Genomic DNA, 19280 nt, shown 5'->3' with positions numbered 1-19280 from the left:
TCGGACACCCTGGCGTGAGGGCCGCAGAAGCCCGGCGGGCGGCGTCTGGCCCGTGAGAGGCCTTGGGGGCGGGCGCTGGCGTCTCTAGTGCCCTGCACAGCCACCGCCTGTCGCGTGCCAGGGCCGGTCGCCCATGTGTGCCGCGCCCAGAGTGCCCCGTGTCTGCTGTCTGCCCCCTCTGGGCCCCGAGGGGACCCTCCGTTCAGCTGGTGGACTCGGGAGTGCAGTGGGTGGACGCTGGGCGCGTCCCTGCATGGCAAAGATGTCCGGGACGGCCAGCCCTCCCTGCGCACCCCTGCGACCGGGGTCAGCGGAGAGGCTGCCCGGGGCCCTGCCTGGGCTCCTCAGGGCTGGGCCCCTCCTGGCCAGCACCGTGGAGCAGCCCCCCTACGCGCTGCCCCCTGGTCAGCACTGCCCGTCGCAGTCTGATCCACAAAAGCCTGCTGGGCCGACGAGACGTGAGGCAGAGTGGACAGGGCGTGCTGTGGAGTGTCCGTGTCGGTGAACTGCGACCCCGGTTAGCACTCAGACGCCAGCCTGTGCCTCCGGGATCAACCTTCCTGCACCCTAACAAGCACAAGCTGCAACACCCGGGGTCCACGTGTCACACGGGTGTTTGCGCTCAACGCTCCAGCCACAGTGCTCTGTCTGAAGGGCCGGGAGCAGTGACAAGGCTGCTGGCACCTTCGCCCAAGCTCACCCCAGCTGCCTCTTCTCGTCTTTTCCTCGGCTGCGAGAGAGAAGGTGTCAAACCCTCGCCGGGTATCACAGTTTGAGTCTCCGGCAGATTCTCGGGGGAGAGTTCTTCCACCTCTGTCCCTCCAGGCCAGCACAAACATCAACACCGAGCAGCCAAGAAACAAGAGACGTGCGTTCACTCCCTCGACGTCACGGGCAGTGACGGATTCTGATTCCGTTATTGCTGGGTCCGTCCCATTTGTCGGTGGACGTGGAAGCTCCCGTGCCCAGCACCAGGCTGGCACACGCTGACGCACGCCAGCTGCATGGGCAGTGCCGCAGGCCAGCATCTGTCATCTCCTCCGCCTTCCGTGGAAGAAGCTTCGGGTCGGGGGTCGGGGGGTGTTGGGTGGGCTGCAGCCTTAGCAGAGCTGCCCTCGGCCCCGGAGCGGGGGGTGGGGGACACAGAGCCGGGCTTGGAGGTCAGAGCACCGAGCCCGGGGGTCTCTCAGTCCTGGGGCCTCGGATCCCTGTGGGGAAACCGGCCCCCTTGACCTCCATGAAGCCTCCTGGGGCCTGTCCTGGGCAGAGGGACACTGGGACATCCCGTGACAGGGAGGGCAGCCGACTCGACTCGGGGCAGCCTGCACGCCCGGCCACCGGCAAAACAGAACCGAAGGTCGAGCCTGACTGAGCTCCCGCCAAAAACTCCACTGAGCAGCCGCGGCCACTGGCCAGGGAGTCCGCCGGGACTCCTGGACGCTGCAGCAGGACAGGAGGGGCCAGGAGGGTCCCTGCTGATGGACCTGCCGGCCAGGAGGAACAGCTGCAAGGGCCTGGGGTACTGGCCAGAGCAGCCAGAGGCCTGGGCACCCATGAGAAGTGGCGTGACGGAGTCAGAGCAGGTCCGTCCTCTGTCCCGGGGCCTCCTGTGTCCCGCTGGGGACAGGCGCAGAGCCCGCGGACACCTGCTCGGCCTCTGTCCCAGGAGCACGCGACCTGACTCTCCAGAGCGTTTCGGGCAGCGAGAGGCCCAGCCACTCAGTGGACACTCGGCCCCCAGGGATGGCGTGGCACTGCCTGTTCAGGTGACCTGTCCCCCACGCATCTCCCAGCTCCGGTGGTCACGGCCCCCTTGGCCTCCCAGACCCCTGAGGCTCAGTCACTTGGGCCTGAGGCCGCACTCAGAACAATTCACCTGGGCTGAGCTGCTGCCCCACTGCCCGGACACCTGCCGGGCTGGGCCCGGGCCCGGGCTGCTGACCCCAGAGCGCAGTTACTGCAGGGCACCCTGGCCACGTGCCCCGGGCCCCCGCCAAGGCACAGACTCAGAATTAAACCCGAGAAGGGTGTGGCCCCGGGTTCCGTCTCCCCCGGCCTCCAGGGTGGAAGGGCCTGAAGGAACCAACCTTCTGCCTCCCTGGGGACACGTCCAAGCAACAGTCCTGTCCGGGCCCAGTGAAGCTCAAAAATCCCTGTAGCAATGTCAATCAGATCAGAGGAAATGTGAACGAAGGGAGGGAAGACTGCAAAGGAGAGAGCTGACGGCTACAGTAGCTGAGCCCGTGGCAGGACGCAGGGGCAGAAGGGAAGCAGACCCAGCCGAACCCGCTGTCCTAGAACAAGGTAGATGGAATCATAAACGTGAAGAAAAGAGCAAACGGTAATGAGGAAAACACAAGGGTCATGGGGCCTTCGTGGGAATGAGGCTCCCGGCACAGGGGCCCCCGGAGGAGCAGAGCAGGGGAAGAGCCTCGGGCAGAAGACGCCCTCACAGGGAGTTGCCAGTCTCGGGGGAGACGTCCTGACTGGAAGCTCAGAGCACCTCGCCAAGCATCCTGAATGGAAGCTGCCAACACACGCCGTGATCAACAGCAAGAGCCAGAAGGAGGGCGGGAGAGACTTAACACGGAGATAAAAGAGCCTGGAGAGTGGAAGATTTTACAAATAAAATTCTAGGCACAAAGGGACACTACGATATATCCAAATATATCCTATTTGGATATATTTGAATGATAAGCATTCAAATATATGAATGAAAAGCAACTCTAACCAATAATATGACATTGTTCTCATAACGTCAAACATTAGCCAAGCAGCACAAACGCTGGCCAACTTTGACCGTGAGTGTGGAAAGGTTGGACTGCAGCCTTTTTTTTTTTTTAATTTTGTTGAATCTCAGCAAAACAATGTTTATAAAAAACGAACTAGTCCCTGACGTTCCATTTGCTCTCAACGGAATGAAAAATCTCTGAATGCAGCAGCTGTGTGTACCTGGGTCGAGAACTCAACATGAGGAATGACTTGGCGCCAGAACTGCACAGGAGGAAGAGAGCAGCGTGGAAAGCCTTCAAGAGCATCGAAGAAGTGGTTAAGAGGACAAAGAACCTCTGGCTCCGGGCACATCTTTTTGACTCCACCATTCTTCCTGCACTAACATAAATAAGCCTCAGAGACCTGGGCCCTACGAAAACAGGATGAGAACGCTATTTGGATATCCCAAAGAGGAATAGAAAGAGCTATGCTAGGAGTATCACGTCTCACTCAAGTGAGAGAAGGAATCTGGAGTTCCGACTCCCATTGACGGTCAAGAATCAGGGACGCTGTCTCATTTGCCAAGGCATCGAAAATCAGATGGGCCGGACACATAATGCGATTCAGAGACCACAGCTGAACTAGAGCTGTTATCGACTGGATTCCACGGGACGTCAAAAGACCGCGTGGCCGCCCACCAATGAGATGGTCAGATTTCTTCGTCAAATCCCTGAATGAACAATTTGAGGCTCTTCCTGTTCCTGGAGCGAGCAGATATCATTGGGCTGCACTAGCACGAGACTGGGACAAATGGAGACGTTACTGGTGCCCGCTCGAGCCAATCAAAGATCAATGGGATGACAAGTAATACAAGTGAAGTGAACCCTCTATTCCTCCTGCTTACCACCTAGATTTGAAGGGGCAACAAAAACATTTTCAGACAAACAATTAAAAGGCACACGTGGTAAAAGGCCAGAAAAGGCCACTTGGAAGCAACGATGCAGGTATGAAGCAGAGCAGGGGTGGAGCAGAGTAATAAGGGCCCAGACCACACCCAGGACTTGCTTTACACTTAAAACAGGAAATAAGTTTGTGACTTCAGATGTGAATGACACTTTACTCTTGAAGGTAGACAAACAGAAAGCAATCACTATAAAGGGCTGATGCCAAAATTCAAATAGAGAAAATAAATGAAAAACAAATAAATAAAAACAGTCGGAAACAACTACCTGAAATCTTACAGGAAACAGCAATAAGTTCCTTTATGTCAATAATTTCTCTAAATGTCAATGGATTGAACTCAAAATTGAAATCCTTGTTGTGGCTTGATGGATCGAGTAGCAAAACATGACCTTCTGCTGCGTACAGGAGACAGACTTCAGCTTTCATGATAAAGTAAAATGCTGGAAAACAAGCATACGGGAGCTTAAAGGGAAGTAGGGTTGGCAATACCTGTGAGACAACATCGAGTTAAAAGTAAGGAACATAGTAAGAGATCAAGGTAGCACTATCACACTGTCGTCCCGTTGTTCATCGATTTGCTCGAGCGGGCACCAGTAACATTTCCATTGTGAGACTTGTTGTTACTGTTTTTGGCATATCGAATACGCCACGGGTAGCTTGCCAGGCTCTGCCGTGCGGGTGGGATACTCTCGGTAGCTTGCCGGGCTCTCCGAGAGGGACGGAAGAATAGAACCCAGGTCAGCCGCATGCAAGGCAAACGCCCTACCCGCTGTGCTATCACTCCAGTCCTATCAGAGAATGTAACAATATTAATATACATGCACCAAGTAAAATACAAGAAAAGGTACTTAAGACACCACCAATAAGTACCTGGGAAGGAGTCAATAATGAGACAAAAGTAGGCAACGTCACCACACCCCCTCCTGCGGTGATCTGCTGGGCGGAAACACTAAGAAACAAAAGCTTTAAATGAATTCACTGTCCCGGGCTTAAGCATATGTGCAGGTCTGGCTCTCCAGACAAAATACCCAACGCACGTTCTTCCCCATTGCACACAGACTAATCTCCAGGATGGACCACAATCTGGGACACAAAACAAATATTCGAAAAGTCATTAAAATAGAACCAAGCCAAGTCTTTTCAGATCACTGTGCTAAGAAGGTAGAAATTGACCATAAAAAGTGAATCAGGGATAACTCAAACTTTTGGAGACTAAATAACATCGTATTGAATAGCTAGTGGCTTAAAGAAAATATTAAAAGTCCCCAAAACTACTGGGAATAAATACAAGCAATCAAGGAACACAGCAAAAGCTGTGCTAAGGGGGAGATATATACAGGGCAGCCTTAAGCAGAAAACAAAGCAACACCCAAGGAAAGGGCAGAGTGACCATGCACAGGGTAGAGAGCAGCCAGCCTGGGTCCATCCCCGCACACCGTATGGTCCCCGAACCCGCCGGAGTAAGCCCTGAGCACGATGGGTGTGGCCCCCAAACAATAACAAAATACACACAAAACCCCAATAATCTGTCACTGTCACTGTCACTGTCATCCATTGTTCATCGATTTGCTCGAGCGGGCACCAGTAATGTCTCCATTCTGAGACTTGTTGTTACTGTTCTTGGCATATCGAATACGCCACGGGGAGCTTGCCAGGCTCTGCCGTGCGCGTGGGATACTCTCGGTAGCTTGCCGGGCTCTCCGAGAGGGGCAGAGGAATGGGAACTGGTTTGGCCGCATGCAAGGCAAACGCCCTACCCGCTGTGCTATCACTCCAGCTTCACAACAAACCCCCAACAAAATTCAAGTAAACACCCTCTCATCATCAGAAACTCGAACATTGCAGAAAGTGATGCCCAGAGCAGATGGAAAGAAATAATAAAAATGGGAGCAAAGATAAATGATCAGAACCAAATAAAATAATACAAGGAAAAATGGAACAAATAACATTTATGGAGAAGGATAAACAAAATTATGAATCATTAGACTCACTCGCAAAGATAAAGAGCAAAAACTCTAATAAACTGAAGCAGAAATAAGACATTAGTTTAACAGATACCAATCAATTAACTTACCCTGAAAAACAATATGCCACCAAATTCTAGAACTTAGAAGAAATAGATGAAATTTCAGCATCGTACAACTTACCGAAACCACATCAAGAGCAAATAAACATTCTGAAGAGACCAATTACTGACTAAACAAATTGAAACAGCAATGAAAAATGTCTTCCTGAAACAGAAGCCTGGGTTCATACACTTTACAAGAGAGTTCTACCAAACCTTCAAAGAGAAAATATTATCTATTATTCTCAAACTCTTCCAGGAAAAAAAACAAATATTTAAGCGTAGTATTGATTGTTCCTTTAATGCCAATGTTACCTGAATATCAAAAGCAAAGATATCACCAACAAAATAAAACAAAATTGTACAAAATATCCCCGAAAAACATAGGTACAAAAATCCTCAACAAAATATTGTTCGAGCAGGCACCAGTAACAATATTTTATTGAGAATTTTTGTACCTATGTTTTTCGGGGACAAAATATTAGTGAGCTGAATTCACTAATAGCACTGTAGCACTGTTGACCCATTGTCCATTGATTTGCTCGAGCGGGCACCAGTAACGTCTCCACTGTGAGACTTGTTGTCACTGTTTTTGGCATTTTGAATACTCGATGGGTAACTTGCCAGGCTCTGCCGTGTGGGCAGGATACTCTCGGTAGCTTTCCGGGCTCTCCCAGAGGGATGGAGGAATCGAACCCGGGTTGGCCACGTACAAGGCAAATGCCCTACCCACTGTGCTATTGCTCTAGTCCGAATTCTGAAACAGACATAGCAAAAGGCTCATACACCGTGATCCAGTGGGATTCATTCCCAGGAGGCAAGAATGGTTCACTATACAAGTGTTCTATACCACACCAACAAAAAGAAAGATGAAAAATCATACTCTGACATCAATGGGTGCAGAGGTGACTTTTGCCTAGATTCAGCCTTCATTTATGATAAAGTTTTCTCAATAAAATGAATATAAGTGGAAATTATCCCAACTAATCTACAGAAAATATAATAATCAACATCAAAGGCTGAAAGCCTTTTCCAAAATAACAGACACAAAACAAGGATGTCCATTTTCAACATAACATTGGGAGTCCCAGATACAATTAGGAAAGAAAATCAGGTAAGAAAATATTAAAATGTTTCAAGTGAGAAAAGAAGCTTAACTCTCCCTTTTCAAGATGGCATGGGGTTATAGGTAGGAAAGAGTCCACTGGGGAAAAAAAACTACTGGAAACAATAAAACAATAAACCAATACAGTAAAGTGGCAAACTATAAAGTCAGACACTAAAATCTGCTGCATTTATGTAGAGAATGAACTGAAAAAGAAGAAAACTTTGTTTGTTATTTTTTACTAAATCACCATAATATGGATACAAAGTTGGCCATGGTTGGGTTTCAGTCATACACCAGACCATCACGTCCCTTCACCATTGTACATTTTCCGTGAACAGTATCCCAGATTTCTTCCGGCCCTCCCCACCAGCCTGACGATGGCAGACAACTCGCTCTCCCCCTCTCCCTCTCTGTTCTGTCTCTGTCTCTGTCTCTGTCTTTCTCTCTCCCATTTCAGCCCTGTGGTTACAATGGTCTCAGCACTCAGCTCTTGTCCACAGCGACAATTTCCAATCATCATTGTCCTACTGGTACCTTCTGTGTCCTAACTGCACACCCCTGGAATTTATGACAAGTTGTATTGGTCCTGCTGGTCCAGCTTATACTCTTTGGATATTATTCTCATCATATGTTTGCTTTTGTTTTTTGTATCCCACAAATGATTGTGACCATTCTATATCCGTCCCTCTCAGACTCACTTCACTTAGCACATGCTACCCATGTCCATGCAATAAAATTTCATGACTCCATTTTCACGAGTGATGGCACAGTATTCTGTTGTGTCCACGTGCCATCGTGTCTTTACCCACTCATCTGTTCTCAGGCACTTAGGCTGCTTCCAGATTCTGGCAACGGTGAATCGTGCTGCGATAAATACAGGAGTGCAGATGGCCTTTCTGTACTGTGTTTTGGGCCCCGAAGGCCATATTTTCAGGAACAGTGCGGCTGGGTCATGAGGCAGCTCAGTTTCTAGTTTTCTGTGGAAGGTCCATACTGTCTTCCAGAAGGGCTGGACCAGTCGGCGTTCCTGACTAACGGCGAATGCCCGCATCCAGGCCTGCACTGGCTGTTCTTTTTGATGTGTGTGAGTCTCTGTGGGGTGACATGATATCTCATTGTTGCTTTGATTTACGTTTTCCTGATGATTAGTGGCGTGAGCAGTTTTTTCATGTGTCTTTTTGCCATTTGAATTTCTTCTTTGGGGAAGTTTCTGCTCATCACTTATCTGCATTTTTTGATGAGGTTGGATTTTTTTCTTGCAAAGTTGTGTCAGTGCCTTATATATCTTTGATATCAACCCCACATCAGATGGGTGTGGGATAAATATCTTTTTACGTTCCCTGGCATTCTTTTCTATCCTGGTCATCATTTCCTTTGAGACGCAGAAGCTTCTTAATTTAATGTTGATTTAAAGCTGCTTAGTTTAATGAACCCATAGGTTCATCTCTGCTTCCACGGGATTGGCCAGGGTGCTTCATCTTGAATATGCCTCCAAGCCAACTTCAGTGTCATGGAAAGTTCTGTCTATATTTTCCTCCATGCACCTTTTGGATTCAGGTTTGATATTATTTGATCCATTTTTACTTGACTTTCATGCACGGCATTAGAAAGTGATCTGAGTAGATTTTTTTGGATGTAGCAAGATTTTCCTAGCACCACGTGTTGAAGAGAATTTCCTTGCTCCATTTCATATTTTTTGCTCTTTATGGAAGATGGAGCGATAGCACACTGGGTAGGGCATTTGCCTTGCACGTGGCCGACCCGGGTTTGATTCCTCCGCCCCTCTCGGAGAGCCCGGCAAGCTACCGAGAGTATCCCGCCCTCACGGCAGAGCCTGGCAAGCTCCCCATGGTGTATTTGATATGCCAAAAACAGTAACAACAAGTCCCACAACAGAGACATTACTGGCGCCTGCTCGAGCAAATTGATGAGCAATGGGATGACAGTGTGACAGTGTGACAGTGATGGAACATGAACTGATAAAATACCTGAGGGTATCTGTCTCAGGATATTCAACTCCATTGCACTGCTCTGAGGTCCTGACTATATCCCAGCAGCATGCTGTTTTAATTATTATCACTTCATAGTACAATTTGAAGTTGGCGAAAGTGATGCCTCCCATCTTCTTTATCCCAAGGTTCTCTTTAACTATTTGGGGGATGGAGGTATATTTCCATATGAATTTCAGGAATGTTTAATATATTTCTTTTAAAAATGTCATTGAATCCTTATAGCTACTCCATTGAACCTGTACAATGCTTCCAGGAGGATTGTCATTTTGATGATATTAATCCTCGTAACTCATGAGCAGGGGCTGTGTTTCCATTTCCTCGTGTCCTCTTTTATTTCCTGGAGTCATGTTTTCTGGTATTCCTGTATAACCGCCTTAGTTAACATGGTCTTGAGGTATCTGATTTTTGGAGGCACATCATGAATGAGATTGTTTTTTAAATATCTTTTTCTTCTCTTTCATTTTTTTGTATATTGGAAAGTTGTGGACTTTTGTGTATTAATTTTGTGGCCTGCTACATTACTACAAAATTTATTGTTTCTAGGAATTTTTTGTAGGTCTTAAGGATTTTCTTAGACTAGTATCATGTCATCTGCAATTGTGAAAGCTTGACTTCTTTCTTTTCTGTCTGGATGCCCTCGATCTATTTTTCTTATTGAATCTCTATAGCAACACAGTTCCAGTACTATATTGAATAGACGTGGTGAAAGTGGGCAGTCTTGCTTTGTGTCCAGTCTTAGAGGGCTATGTATGATCTTTTTGATAAATTGTTTGATCCTATTTGCTAGTATTTTGTTGAGGACCTTTGCATCACTGTTGATGAAGGATGTTGGCCTGTAGTTCTCTTTTATGTGATGTCTCTGTCACTTAATAGAAACTGGGAGTGTTTCTGTTCCTTCAATTTCCTGGAAGAGCCTGAAAATAATTGACAGTTGGTCTTCTTCAAAGGTTTTAACTCACTGGTGAATCCATCTGGGCTGGGTTTTTATTTGGGAAGGCTTTCGATTATCATTTCAGTTCCATCAACAGTAGTAGGTCTGTTCAGGACTCCAGATCATCTTGGTTCAGCCTTGGGAGATCCAAGGAGTCCAGGAATTCATCCATTTCTTCTAGGTCCTCTTGTTTGATGGCGCAAAGATTCTCAAAGTCATCTCAGATGACACTTTGAATTTCTGTGATGTCTCCCCTTTCATTTCTGATTTGGTGTATTAGGATTCTTTCTTTCTCTGTGAGTCTTGCTAGTGGTTTATTGATCTTGTTTATTTTTTCAAAACTTTGGTTCTGCTGATCTTCTGGATTTGGGGATGGAGGCTTCACTTCATTAATTTCTGCTCTGTGTTTTATTATTTCCTTCATCCTGCCTGCTTTGGGTTCCTTCTGTTGGTCATTTTCCAGTTTTTTAAGTGACATACTCAAGCTACTTATGTGGGCCCTTTCTTCCTTCCTGATGAATGCTTGTGGAGCTATGAGACTTCCTCTTAATGCCACCTTTGCTGTTTCCCACAAGTTTTGGTAAGTAGTATCTTTATTCTTGTTTGTTTCCAAGAATCTTTTCATTTCCACTCATACCCATGGTTGTTCAGTAATAAGCCATTTAAGTTTGAAGAGTCTGAGTTGTTTCTCCATTTATGTTTGGGCTTAACTTCTACTTTCAGTCATATGGTATGAGAAGAATGTGCATTTGGCTTTGTGAGGATTAAAAAAGGTTAGTGTATATGTGTATATATATTTATATATATTGCTTCATAAAAGCTGGTATATATACATATATACATATGTATATATATCTTCTTGTCTTCTATTCCTTCAAAGCAAGTATTTCCTTATTGAGCTTTAGTCTGGTTGATACATCAAGAAGTGACAAAGTGGTGTTGAAGTCTTTAACTAGTATTGTGTTGCTATGAATGTCTTTCTTCAAATCTACTAGCAGTTGTTTTAGTATTTTGCTGGTCCCTCATTAGGAATATACACATTTAGAACTGTGAGTCTTTCCTGATGTTAATACCCTTTGATCACTAATAAATGACCTTCACTCTCCCTTATAATCTCTTTTTGGCCTGAAGTACATGTATTATTCTGACACTCGTACTGGCCCCCTGACCTTTGAGGGGGTTGTTTTCTTGAAGAATTGTTTTTCACCCTTTGATTTTAAGTCTGTGTTTGCTCTGATGTTTCAAATGTATTTTTTTTTTCAAGAAGAATGTTGGGTTCAATTTTCTAATCCATCCTGCCACTCTGTGTCCCTTAATTGGTGCACTTAGCCCAATGACATTGTGAGAAATTATTGTCATAGAGCTTCATGCCATATATTTTACAGAAATTTTGTGTTTGTGGGATACAGCTTGTCTTAAAGTAGCCCCTTTAATTCTCATAGAGATGGTTTTGAGTCTATGAAGCTTCAGAGTTGTTGTTGTATATTGTTGCATATTGCTCCTTGAAATCTATATGACAGTCTACGTGGGCAGAGTATTCCTGGTGAGGTATTTATTTAATTGAACTTTGTCCACTGTATAGCTCCACTGTTCTGTGGCAAGAGGGTTTTATTTGATAAATCTTCCCTAAGTCTTTAGAATGCTTCTTTGTATGTATTTCCCTTCCTTGATCTTGCTGCTTTCAGCTTTCTATCTCCAGGTTTGCCCTGTTCTGCTGAGGATGTGTCTCTCGGTGCTTTTCTCTGGATTTCCTTCAGCTGGTACCTCCGGTCGCTGGGATCTGGGTGTACACTTCAGCGCTGGGAACTTAATTATGACTTTGACGGCTGCTTCTTCATCAGGGTTGTCCTCCTGCCCCTCTGGGACCCCGGGGATTCTGATGCTGTTTCTCTTGAAATCATCCCAAAGTTCTCTCGTCAGCTGCTCATTTATTTTGAGGCTTCATCGTCTGCGGTGGTCTGGGGGGTCTCCGCCCCGCGTCCTGGCGCTCACGGATTCTGTCCTCAGCAGCTGTTGCTCTGCGCCTGAGGCCTTGCAGGCGGTTTCATTCCACCCACCGAGTTTTCACATCTGTCATTTTGTCTGTGGTCCCCTCATTCCTGCTCTCGTACCCTCTGGCGTTTCACTGGTGGTGAGTTCCATTGTTTCTTTGAGCTCCTCCAACGAGCTCAACATTTCGCCTCTGAATTCCCCGTCGGGCTGTGTGCTCCCTGACGAGCATGTGCTGGCCGGTCTTCCCTCTCCACTCGCTGAGGGTGCTGGGTTCTGGGTCGCTTCCCGCTGTGTCACGTGCAGTCTGGAGTTGCCCTTGTGAGCTCTTGTATGGCTCGGTGACGACAGCTGTCGTGTCTTTGCATGTTCATGGTGAATTGTGGAGTGTGAAAAATGTGGGCGTGGAGCTAGGCCCTGGCACTGTGCTCGCTGGGGCAGGGACAGTCCTCACCTGGGGCCAAGATGGTGACCCCGAGCACCAAGACGGCCTCGACACCTGCTGCTGGTCGCTCAACCCCCTCAGGGAGTGTTTTAAATGCTCTTTACAACTGCAATCAAAAGCATCAAGTACTTAGGAATTAACAAAGGAGGTAAACGATTTACATACCGAAAACGATCAGCCTTTATAAACCTAAATCAGATCTAGGTTTATCAGATTTATAAACCTATTTTATTCCATTAAAAGTAATAAGACATAGGGAAATGGAAAAATACCCCGTGCTCATGGATTAGAATAATTAACATTGTAAAACTGATCAATCGTCCACCCAAAGCATTATACAGATTTCACGAAATTTTAATAAAATTCCAACGGCATTCTTTAATAGAGCAAATACAAATAAAAACTACAGAACCATATGACAGTCTGAAGAATCAAAGAACATCTGAGAGAGGAAAAAACTTAACAATGGGAGGAGGCATCCCCTTGCCTGACTTCAAACTGCACCACAGACCCGGATACTCAGGAAAACAGAGTAACGGAATACAAACCAGACCCGTGGAGCGCAACTGTGGGGCCTAAATTACACACTCATAAATGAGGAGGAGGAAGGGAGGAAGGAAGGGAGGGAGGGAGGAAGGGAGGAAGGGAGGAAGGAAGGAAGAAAGGAAGGAAGGAAGGAAGGAAGGAAGGAAGGAAGGAAGGAAGGAAGGAAAAAAGGGAGGAAGGAAAAAAGGGAGGAAAGGAGGAAGGGAGGAAGGGAGGAAGGGAGGAAGGAAGGAAGGAAGGAAGGAAGGAAGGAAGGAAGGAAGGAAGGAAGGAAGGAAGGGAGGGAGGGAGGGAGGAAGGGAGGGAGGAAGGGAGGAAGGGAGGAAGGAAGGAAGGGAGAAAGGGAGGAAGGAAGGAAGGAAGGAAGGAAGGAAGGAAGGAAGGAAGGAAGGAAGGAAGGAAGGAAGGAAGGAAAGAAGGAAGGAAGGGAGGGAGGGAGGGAGGGAGGAAGGAAGGAAGGAAGGAAGGAAGGAAGGAAGGAAGGAAGGAAGGAAGGAAGGAAGGAAGGAAGGAAGGGAGGGAGGGAGAAACTAAATCTCTGCCTCATAGTATAAACAAAATTTTATTTAAAAAATATTGTTGAAGACCTTGATTTTTTATCCAACACATCTAAATACCTTGGTAAAACATAGGTATCACTACACGTTAAAGGAGGCTTCAAAAATTCAAACTCATTGGCAAAAAAAAAATAACGATAACAAAAATAACTAAAAGGAATTACATCACATTAAGACCTTTCTACACTGCAAAAGAAGCGATGGCTAACATTAAAAGACATTACTGAATGGGAGAAAATATTCTCACAAGGTACACATGACAAGGGACTGACAGGCAGGAGATAAAGCTCCCACGAAAGCCAACAAAGATTAAAACAAGAATCCCATTCAAAGGTGGTCTTCAGAGAGAAGAGGACAGAGGGGCAAACAGGCATATGGAAAACTCTCCGTCACTGGTTGTCAGGGAGATGCTGATCAACGCAGCCAAGAGAAATCGCCTTCCTCTGCAAAGGGCTCGGAAGCATGTACTGGTGGCCGTGGAGCGAGAAGGGATCCCCTGGGCAAACTGCGGGAACTTCCCCCAAAGCAAGGGCAGAAGCTCCACATCTCGCCATCAGTCCCAAGAGCACAAAGTCATCCGCTGGAAACATATTCATACCCTCGGCCCTTGACGCGCTTCTCATGAAAGGAGAGACCCGGAAACAGCCTCAGTGCCCGGCACCCCCCAGGGTGATAAACACATTCCAGTGTGCATTTGTGCCTGGGGCAGCACGCATGGAACACTACTCAGCCATAAAAAAGATGAAATTCTGCCCTTTGCTGCAACTTGGATGAAGCTAGTCAGTGTCTTGTCAAGCAAAGTGAGTCAGAGGGAGAAGGAAGGATGCCAGATGATGTGACCCAAGTGCGGTCCACAGAGAAGCAAAAAAAGAGGGATGGGCAGTTATAAAACAAAGCTGATTGTGACTCCCAAGTGCAGAAGTAGGTGTCTGAGTTGGGGGAGTAGCAGAAGGGGTGGAATGAGACAGCAGTGGGGGCCCCCCCGGCCACTGGAGGGCGTAGCCCATGCGGGGACAGGTGACACATAGACACTTGCTGTGGGCCACATTCCCGCATGAGTATTAAGAGTGAAGTATAAAAATCAAACTAAAACTCAGTGATTCCCCTCTTTGCTGAGAGTCAGCCCTCCACTATGGGGTCTGGATGTAACCCACCCCTCGCTGTGTCCCAGGTGGTTTGTTCCTCACTACAGTGACATTCCCAAGCTTGCTCGTGACCCTCTGCTGGGACACACTGAATGCGCATTCGGACTTCTTAGCACAGAGATCCGGGTAGGTTCTGGCTTTGCTTCGGCGTCGGGCCGCTAAGCCTGAGCTCCCAGGGGGTCTCAGCCTTCCATGTCCGTGTCCACACCGTGGCTGTCGGCCCTTGCCTGGTATGTCTTAAAGAAGTATTTGATGCTGCGTCAGCCGGACTTCCTGTTGACACAAACAGGCCGGCAGTTCTGGTTCTGTGGGCCTGATGCCGGGGCTCACTGGACCGTGAGTGTTCAGGTGACGTGGTGATTCTTTCTTTCGACTGTGACAGGCCGGCGCTAGGCCGCGGAGGGTGTGGCCGTATCCCTGTTGGGCTGACGGGAATCTCAAAAAATAAGCACGTCGCACTTTGTGAGTCTTCCTAACCTTTGCAGACAACTTCCAAAGACCAGAGCGGCTCCTCTTAATCGAGTGACGGAGCACTGAGCCGGCCTCCCGTGCCTCTAATGGTCTCCCTGTGATCAGTGTTTCCGTGGATGGCATTTCTGAGCACTGCACTTCACACTGTGAGCTCAATTCAAAAACAACTTCTTACGTTACACTTCTGTAGAGCAGCAGGGGGTTGACATTTGGGCAGGAGAGAAAGAACATAAGAGCGAGATGAAATAAAAGCCTAATGCCTCCTTCATGTCTAAATAAGGACGGACTGCATATTTACAGCGCGGAACACCCAGCCCAGTGCTCACCAGCCAGCAGCGGCCAAACTCAACCGAGATTGGCAAAGGCTCCTGTTACTGGGCCTGGAACCTGCTTCCCGTGTTAGCAGACGGCCCCCACGCACCTGGCGTCCTTCTTGGAGCTGGTGTCAATATTTTTCTCCCGCTGGTCTCGCATCCAAACCCCCCTCACAGGACGTCTGCGGGGCTCACGATGCCCTGGCAGAGGCATCGCTCGGCCTCGTGCAGCGAAACACAGACGTCGACGCGAGAAAGCAGCAGGCGTCATTCTCACCGGCCAAGGCGGCCGGCTGCTTCCGGAGCCGAGCGTCCGGGGGCTGCCATGGGAGACCCTTGCCCGGCAGCTCCGTCCCAGGTGCTGGGGCACTCGCCTTCCGCACTCAGGCCGCCCTCGTGGAGCCTCCGTGACGCACCCGTTGCCCGCCTTGGTTTCCGCTCCTGAGAGCCCACGCCCGGCTTCCGGGGGCTCAGTGAGGCCCCCTGGAGGGGAGCAGGGCTGGGCGCCGTCATCCCCTCTTCAAACCTTCCCCACGTCAGCTTCACCGAGCCCATCGGACAGAGACCAGGGCGCCTGTGGGCATCCCGTACCAGGTGCGGGCGGCACGGCCCGAGGGGCACCCTGGACCCTGGCAGCCGTGTCCACGCTGCTCTGCTCTGGGCAGGGCCGGGAGCCAGCGCCCGCCCGCACCGTGGCGCGTGTCCTGCTCGCTCTGGGCTCCTTCCCCGAGCCCTGGGGACGGTCCCGGGCGCAGCTGTGGGATGAGGGGGGGCCCGTTCCTTTCCTGTCGGAGAAGCACCAGGGAGCGGAGAGAGCCGGGCCTGCCCTGCGTCCCGAGACTGGGGTGGGGGCTGCCCCCGCGAACTCCGCAGAGACCCCGTGCCTGGATGAGCAGGCGGCAGGAACCAGGCCCCACAGTGCCCGTCGGCCCGGCTGGGACGAGGCCAGCCCTTCCCAAGTCCTGTGGTGTCCGGAGAGACGAGTCAAAGGACGCCTCGGGCAGACCGGCACAGGTGGGAGATTGGGTGCAGCGGCTGCGGGTCGGCCGTGGACGGGCGCCGAGGACGGCAGGGGAGCACTCGGGGGGAGCACTCGGGGGGAGCACGCGGGGGTAGCACGAGGGGGCCCTGGCGGCCCTCTCTGGGGCGGGCAGTGACAGGGGCGTGGTGGCCGAAGGGTCAGTCCCTCTCGGCAAGAAGGGCGGCTCCGGGGCAGTGAGGCGGCCGCAGAAGCCGGGGTCTGTGGTGGTGGGGACGAGCAGGTGTGGCTGAGGGTGGACGTGTCCAGCCAACGACGAGGCCTGAGCGTGGACGTCTGGGGGATCCAGGCCCTGCACCTCGGCGGGCCCCTCCCGCGCCCGTGTCCGGGAGGTCAGACCTGGACTCCCCGATGTGCTGCCACCAGCAGGGGCCACTGCCGTGGGTGGACGTGCACAAGGTGCAGTGACAAAGGCGGACAGGACCCCTGCACGGCAGACCAGCCCTGGGCCCTGGGGGGCTCCTACGGGCTGTGCTCAAATCCCGCCGTGCCAGGGTGCCCGACCACCTCGAGTGCCTCAGGGCACCGCGTCCGCACAGGGCAGCTCCTTAGCCACTGGGCGTCCATCAACCCGCCTGGCTCATGCCCCTGTCCAGGGATGCGCAGTTATACGTGACGGGGAGAGGCTGGTGCGGGCTGACTCGGACAGGAGAACACGCAGTCGCTAAGGCGGCCTCAGGGGACACTCAGCCTGGGGGTCACCGAGGCAGCCCTCAGGGGACACTCAGCCTGGGGGTCACTGAGGCAGTCCTGAGGGGACACTCAGCCCTGGTGGTCACTGAGGCAGCCCTCAGGGGACACTCAGCCTGGGGGTCACTGAGGCAGCCCTCAGGGGACACTCAGCCTGGGGGTCACTGAGGCAGCCCTCAGGGGACACTCAGCCTGGGGGTCACTGAGGCAGCTCTCAGGGGACAGTCCCCCCTGGCGGTCACTGAGGCAGCCCTCAGGGGACACTCAGCCCTGGTGGTCACTGAGGCAGCCCTCAGAGGACACTCCCCCCTGGCGGTCACTGAGGCGGCCCTCAGGGGACACTCACGGGACTTCTTGGTGGTGACGTTGACGGGGGCGCTGGACGGGCCGGGCCCGGCCGTGTTGTAGGCCCTCACGGCTGCAAAGTAGAGAGTGTTGGCTCGCAGCCCCGTGACGTTCCTGGAGGTGATGTTGCCGCTGACCCGCGTCCTGCCCATCACGGAGCCTCTGGAGTCCTCTGTCCAGTACAGAATCTGCTCGGGACAAACAGAGGCACCGGCTGAGCCCGGCCACTAGCCGCCGTGGGGCGGGTGGTCGGGAGGAGGAGGGGAGGCAAAGCTGATGGAAATGACCGTCCACCCTGCTCAGCCGCCCGGGCCCGGGCCCAGGAGGACGCCGAGACACGGGCACTGCATGGCGGGACCAGTTCCACCTTTAACACGATGGGGACATGCGTCAGCATAACAGAGGACAGACGCGGCTCGGGCCACAGCGAGGCTCGTCCCCGCGCCCAGCACTGGGCTGAGGGAGCCTGGCACTGCGGGGCCCAGGGCTGGCTGGTGGGCTTGTCCATCCTGACTTTACACGGAGCGTCTTCCCTGCCCTGGGCCCCGTGCTGCCTGGTTGGGTCTGCAGGGCCCGGACCCAGTGGGAGAAGGGGTGGGGGGAACCGAGGAGGGTCTGGAACCGGCTGCAGGGGCTGGTCGGGCCTCAACGGGGCGAGAAGTGCGCAGGGCTGAGTCGAGGAGGGTCAGCGCTGGGGCGGGGGCGCCCGTGTGCACCTCGGGGCTTGGGTGGCCAGACTGGCAGTGCACCCCAGCTCCGTGCTCGGGGTCACTCCCGGGTGCCCCGGATCAAGGCCGCCTGCGTGTGGAGTGCACGGGGCACTCTCGGGCCCCTCCTCCCTAGCTGCCCAGTAAGCGGGCGGTGTAACTGCATGCGGAGGTGAAATCGAGTCATGTCACTGCACGCAGTGGCCAGCGGGCTCCGTACACGCACAGTGATTCCCGCGGCAACACCACAGCGGGGCTCCAGGGAGTCTTGGTGGCCAGGGCCCAGCGGCCCTTCCCGAGCCCCAGCTGGGAGTGCGGTGTGATGCCTGCATTCACTCCGTGTCCACGGGCCCGGGGCAGGGCTGAGGAGGGGGCACGGGAGGGGTCGGCGCGGGGACGGGCAGGAGTTACCTCGTAGCCCAGCACTCGGCCCGTGTTCCGGTTCCAGCTGACTGCCTCCCAGGACACCTCCATTTCCGAGGCCGAGACGCTCTGCACGGACGTGCCTCGGGGGGCCAGGCGGGGCTCTGCCGAGAGACGGCCGTCCTCAGCACTGCGGCGCTGCAGGGGGGCGGCGGGCGGGCGCCGGGAGCAGGCCTACTCACCGTCCTCCCCCGAGTAGACGATGCAGACGGTGCTCCAGGGGCCGTCCCCCTCCTGGTTGTACACCCCCACCTTCACCTCGAAGGGCGACAGCGGGCTCAGGCTCTCGTTCCGGTACACGAGCCTCGAGGCGTCCACCGACGGCTGCCTCTCCACGGCCCAGGCGGCCGAGCCCACGGGCCGGAACATCACCGTGTAGCCGAAGCCGGCCCCGTTCTGCAGCTCCTCTGGAATGGGCTGGGGGAGACGCGGCCTTGGGGGGTGCCCGACGCCCCCAGACCGCCCGCCCGCCTCCCCGAGACGCGCAGCGAGCGGCAAGGCCGACTCCCCTGGCAGACGGTGGGAAGGGCCGACTGACAGGCCCAGACAAGGGCGGGGCACAGGGATGTCACACGCCTGCGCCTTCCCCGAGACTCCCAGGAGCCGTGACAGGGGGACGGCTGGATTCTGCCAGGGCTCACAAACATGCACAGTTCAGACGAGAGTGTCGAGATGCAGCACAGGCCTGACAGACATCTCGAGGCTGTCTGTCCTTCCCCGACTCCTCAGTGCTTGCCTGGAGACACCAGTCGCACGACTACGGGCACGGGCCCTGCCGTAAGCTGCAGGTTCACGGGCAGGAAGGCACGAGGGACCCG

The 19280-nt window shown here is 52.0% G+C and overlaps 1 protein-coding gene across 2 annotated transcripts in view; it reads right to left on the bottom strand.

Annotated features, from left to right (window-relative positions):
- Window positions 1-19280, bottom strand: part of LOC101545784 (contactin-6) — a 195391-nt gene that overhangs the window by 4211 nt on the left and 171900 nt on the right. For both annotated transcript variants that reach the window (XM_055135884.1, XM_055135885.1), the window contains exons 18-20: window positions 18645-18879; window positions 18451-18566; window positions 17334-17520 (exon numbers count right to left, since the gene is read on the bottom strand). In XM_055135884.1, coding sequence (XP_054991859.1) covers window positions 17334-17520; window positions 18451-18566; window positions 18645-18879 — 538 coding nt within the window. The remainder of the gene's footprint in view (window positions 1-17333; window positions 17521-18450; window positions 18567-18644; window positions 18880-19280) is intronic.

The sequence above is a fragment of the Sorex araneus genome, chromosome 4, assembly GCF_027595985.1.
Source record: "Sorex araneus isolate mSorAra2 chromosome 4, mSorAra2.pri, whole genome shotgun sequence".
Lineage (NCBI taxonomy): Eukaryota > Metazoa > Chordata > Mammalia > Eulipotyphla > Soricidae > Sorex > Sorex araneus.
The sequence above is the reverse complement of the archived record's forward strand: the minus strand, read 5'-3'. Positions and strand labels throughout refer to the sequence as shown.